The sequence below is a fragment of the Arachis ipaensis genome, chromosome B09 (genome assembly GCF_000816755.2).
Source record: "Arachis ipaensis cultivar K30076 chromosome B09, Araip1.1, whole genome shotgun sequence".
NCBI lineage: Eukaryota > Viridiplantae > Streptophyta > Magnoliopsida > Fabales > Fabaceae > Arachis > Arachis ipaensis.
In genome coordinates this window covers 14218809-14223108 of record NC_029793.2, presented here as the reverse complement: position 1 = coordinate 14223108, position 4300 = coordinate 14218809, and the positions used below count along the sequence as shown (strand labels likewise).

General features: G+C 36.8%; 1 protein-coding gene across 1 annotated transcript; it reads right to left on the bottom strand.

Moving 5' to 3' along the window:
• LOC107615151 (cytochrome P450 82C4-like) lies at positions 283-1661 on the bottom strand. The gene is made up of 2 exons (XM_016317258.2): positions 594-1661; positions 283-483 (listed from the first exon to the last, which is right to left on the bottom strand). Exons 1-2 carry the CDS (start codon positions 1533-1535, stop codon positions 283-285), a joined length of 1143 nt encoding a protein of 380 aa, XP_016172744.1. The 5' UTR covers positions 1536-1661.

Below are 4300 nucleotides of genomic sequence, written 5' to 3'. Positions count from 1 at the left end.
GGGGTGGAGGCCACTACTCACTTTTTCTGTATCCGTCCCCAAATATTAGTATATTAACAAAAATACTAAAATTATCTTGAAAGATTATGTTGCTAACAAAATTATTAATGTGGAAGAAAAAATTTTCTCAGTACACCAAAAACTTGACTTTTCAAAGAAAAACTATTTTTTGGGATAAATTTAAAATTTTTCTTACATAAATAATTCTATAGCAACATAATCCCTCTTGAGTAATTTTAATATTTCGTTTTATTTTTATTAGATAAAACTAAAGATACTGCTTCAGGGATAGAGTTCATAGGATACTCGTGGGGTGAGGTAAACTTTGACTGGAGTCAACTTGGGCAAGGTTAGACCCAAGCCTTCTCTCATGTCAAGAGGTTCATCCATGGGAGAATCGAAGTCAAATGCTTGAAGGAAACGTGCAAGTGTGATGAGGCTCACTTGTGTTGCCAAAGAGGCTCCAGCTGCCAATATCTGATTCTGCATTGAAGAAAAAAAAAATTATATAATTTTGACTTATTTTGTTACATTCATTGTGATACATGAATAATCTTGAGCATAATTATTATCATAATTATCAATATGGTTACCATAATTTGAGCTTTAATGATAGTGTCACGTGTATGGCCAGAATCAGGATCATCTTCAACCATGGAAAGCATAACATCAATAAAATCTTGTTTCTCGCTTGAGCTATTTACCATATTGCCCTTCATTTTATGCTCTTCAACCCAGCTTCCAAAAAGTGTGTCCAAATCTTTTGCAATTCTTTTCATGGATTTAAGAACTTTCCCTTCTATGCCAAACCATCGAACTAGAGGAATCACATCCGAAGGAACCAAACCCCCTTCAGATAAATGCATGACTTCTCTTATGAGCTTCACAACTCTTTGTGCTTCAACATCATCCACATCTTGCAAGTAACTAAAATATCTCTTTCCAGCTATAATCTTTGTCACTATATTAAAAGTCAACCGTTCCAACCATTCACTAATGACAACAACTTTAGCCGGCGAATTTCCTGCAGTATACAATAACAAATCCTTGATCAAAGTATCAATCTCGGATTCATATACATACCTCAATAATTCAACGCGGCGAGAGGAGAGTAGTTCAAGCATAGCTAGCTTCCTCTGTTTTGTCCAGAGGGAGCCATAAGGAGCGAACCCAACAGCGGCGTAGTTATAGCCAATGTATACACCCTGGCTAGACTTGGGGCGCGAGGCAAGAGCTTTGTCATTTATGGTGAAACATTCTTTGATTCCATCTTTGTTAGAGATCACAATAGCAGGGTATGATCCCAGACGGATTCGGAATATGGGACCGTACTTATCGGAGAAAGAAGCGAAGGTTCTTGCGAGTGGAGTTTTGGTTCCTAGTAAATGGAGGTGACCTATTAATGGGAATGCACCAGGTAGTTCTGGTGCTTGCAATTGCTTCTCACTTGATTTGTTCATAATCCTCCATATGTTATAGAGAAGGACCAAGGCTGAAGCTACAAGCATTACTGTTGGAAGAGAAAGGAAATCCATTATTTGTGGTCTAAGTTATGTGTAAGATTGAAGATTGGATCGTAAGATTTTGAGAAGTGTCCTGTTCCTTATATATTGGTCTCGTGGGAAACCATGGTTTAATTTTATAATTGTAATTTGGAGATAAGTATTATTTTGGTCTAAATTATTTCTAACTTTTTTTATTTAAATTTTTTAAATTATTTTTTGATTATTTTACCTTCACTTCACTAACTCTATCTTCATTTTTATGAGACCACATACTTTCATTCATTTTTTCCTTCTTCTTACTCCTCTTGTCGCTAATCTGGAGCACCCTTTTTTCTTCGATTTTGACATTCACTTCCTTGCCTCAGGTGTCTCCATCCAGTCGATGCGGGTGTTGACGATGACGGTGGTTTTGTTGGCAGAATTCGAGCGAGGAGTGGAGAATGCAGTTGAGGGAAAGTCCTAAAATAGGTCCTAGACGTCGAGAGAGAATTGGTCAAAGAAATTGGTGTTTCATTCCATTTTAAAAAAGTTTGGAATAAGCGATATTTTTTTTTTTGGTTTGAAGAAGCTTGGAATCATATTCTTTCCCTTTTTTAGTGACAGTTTTGAAAAACAGCGGCGATAATTTTAGCGATGGTAGAAGCAGAGGTAAATGAGGAGAAACAGATCTCAATTTTTCTTTTCTTCTTTTTCTCAATCTCTCTTTACAATGACCCAACCAGCGGTAGTAGCAGTGGATTCTCTCATTACTATTGTCTAACTCTCCCTTTCTCCTCTCTCGCGCTTCTTTCTTCTTCTTTTTCTCTCTCGTCATTTTATCTTTTTTGTCTCTATTCTAATTTTTTTTTATAAGTTTGGAAAACTCTAATTTAAATTGATGATCAAACATTATTAAAATAATTAGTTACAAAATTATTAATTTAGTTTTAATCCATATGTGCTAATTAAAATAATTTTGCTATGCAGATTTTTGCTGTTGGGCCGAAATATAGCAAGCCCATTGGGATAAATTTTTCAGCCTTGGTGTGAAATTGTTATGGCTGATTTATTATTATCCTTGTTGGGCCAGATTTGATATTTATTAGCCTAAATCAACTTTGATGGATAGATCCACTAGCTTGGTCCAAATTGAAAAAATGAGAACGAGAGATCCATGCATGTTTCCATGGATATCATATACATCTTTGGATGGATTTCAAATTATGTTTCATTGCACTTAATGCAAACATTGGAAATAGGAAAGAAAAAATGAAAAAATGATGTGATTGCCTTAAGTGTACTACACGCTTCTAGGCTTGGGGTTTCGAAACAATTAATTTATTTCATTTTCTTTTCTAGCTTCACTAAAAGCATTTCAAAGTCATCTCTCTTCTCTTTCTTCTTTCTTCTTCATTCGGTCATTTCACAGAAAAAGTATGGAAGCTATGGCAAGCTACCGAAGAGAAGAATAAGCAAGTAACAAGACTATTGTAATGATAGAAATAAAAAGAAAACAAAAAGTATGTTGTGGCTGAGATTTTCACCACAAATGATAAGATTTGGTAAAGAGATCTCAGCTTCTCCATACCAAAAATGGAAGAAGAAGATTTCAGTCAGAGAAAGAAGATCTCAGAGGCATGGCTCGTCTCTGCTCATCACAGAAGGTAGCTAGGAAGGCTACGTAAAGGAGGAAGCAAAAGTGGAGCAGAAGGAGCTATCATACATCAAGAAGCATCAAGGGCTAGGGATCCTTCTTGGAGTGTAAGTCAAGATAGATGGCTCGGATTGGTGAAGCTTGGTGTAAAGGGAAGACACAGAGGTAATTGCATGTTGGGTTTTACATTCAGTTTCCTCTCATTTCTCTCTGGCTGAACCAGTTTTACTTGAAGAAGAAGAAGTTTAGCTTGGTTAAATGGTTTCAACCGTGGAGGCTTCCCCTTCTATAAATAAGGGAGAACAGCCAGGGCTTGAAGCAAGGAGTGAGAGTGCAAGGCACAGAGTTCTCATAGCTACCTAAGCTAACAGAAGTTCTTCTCCGTCAATATTTTCTGTTTTTGTAATTTTCTGTTTAATTTTGTCTATCTTGAGTCTCATGAAAAAAAGTAAACAGTGAGGTTTGTAAGAAAAGCCATAGAGCGGAAAAAGGCAGAGAGTGCAAAATTAAAAGAAAAAGCCATAGATGTCCTTAGAGGTCTTTTGTACATCTGTGTTGTGTTTTATGATTCTGTGGAAATCCCCTTGCAAGTTGGGTTACCACTTAGCAATTGAAAGCTTGGCAGTGACCAAGTCAAGTTCAGGATTGGTGATTAGATTCTGGACTTGTCCCGGATTGGAAGGGTAGTTCCTAGGAAGAATTGGTGTATGTAATCATGATGATTATAGTGAAATTCCATCATTGTTGTGATGGAGACTGGATGTAGGCTACATTGCACTTGGCAGCTGAACCAGGATACTTCGTGGTGTAATTTTTTATCTCTCTTCTACTCCATTTCTGTTTCTGCTGCATAGAAGATAAAACTGAAAAATATCTCGTGCCGGGTTACGAGATAAAAAGAAAAAGTCTCGTGGCTGGGTACGAGACAAAAATTAAAAAGTCTCCAGAAATTATTTCAAAGACTAGCAAGTGTTACTAAGCGAAAAAGGGGCTAAGATTCAACCCCTCTCTTCTCTTAGCCACTAAAAATTCATCAATTGGTATCAGAGCTTGGTCTCAAAGAGATCAAGCTTTGCAGCTTGGAAAAAAGATCCAGATTGCAGAAAACAGTGGCTCAAACCTGGTGTCTTACAACCTGACAGAAGGACAGTCAAGCAACAGA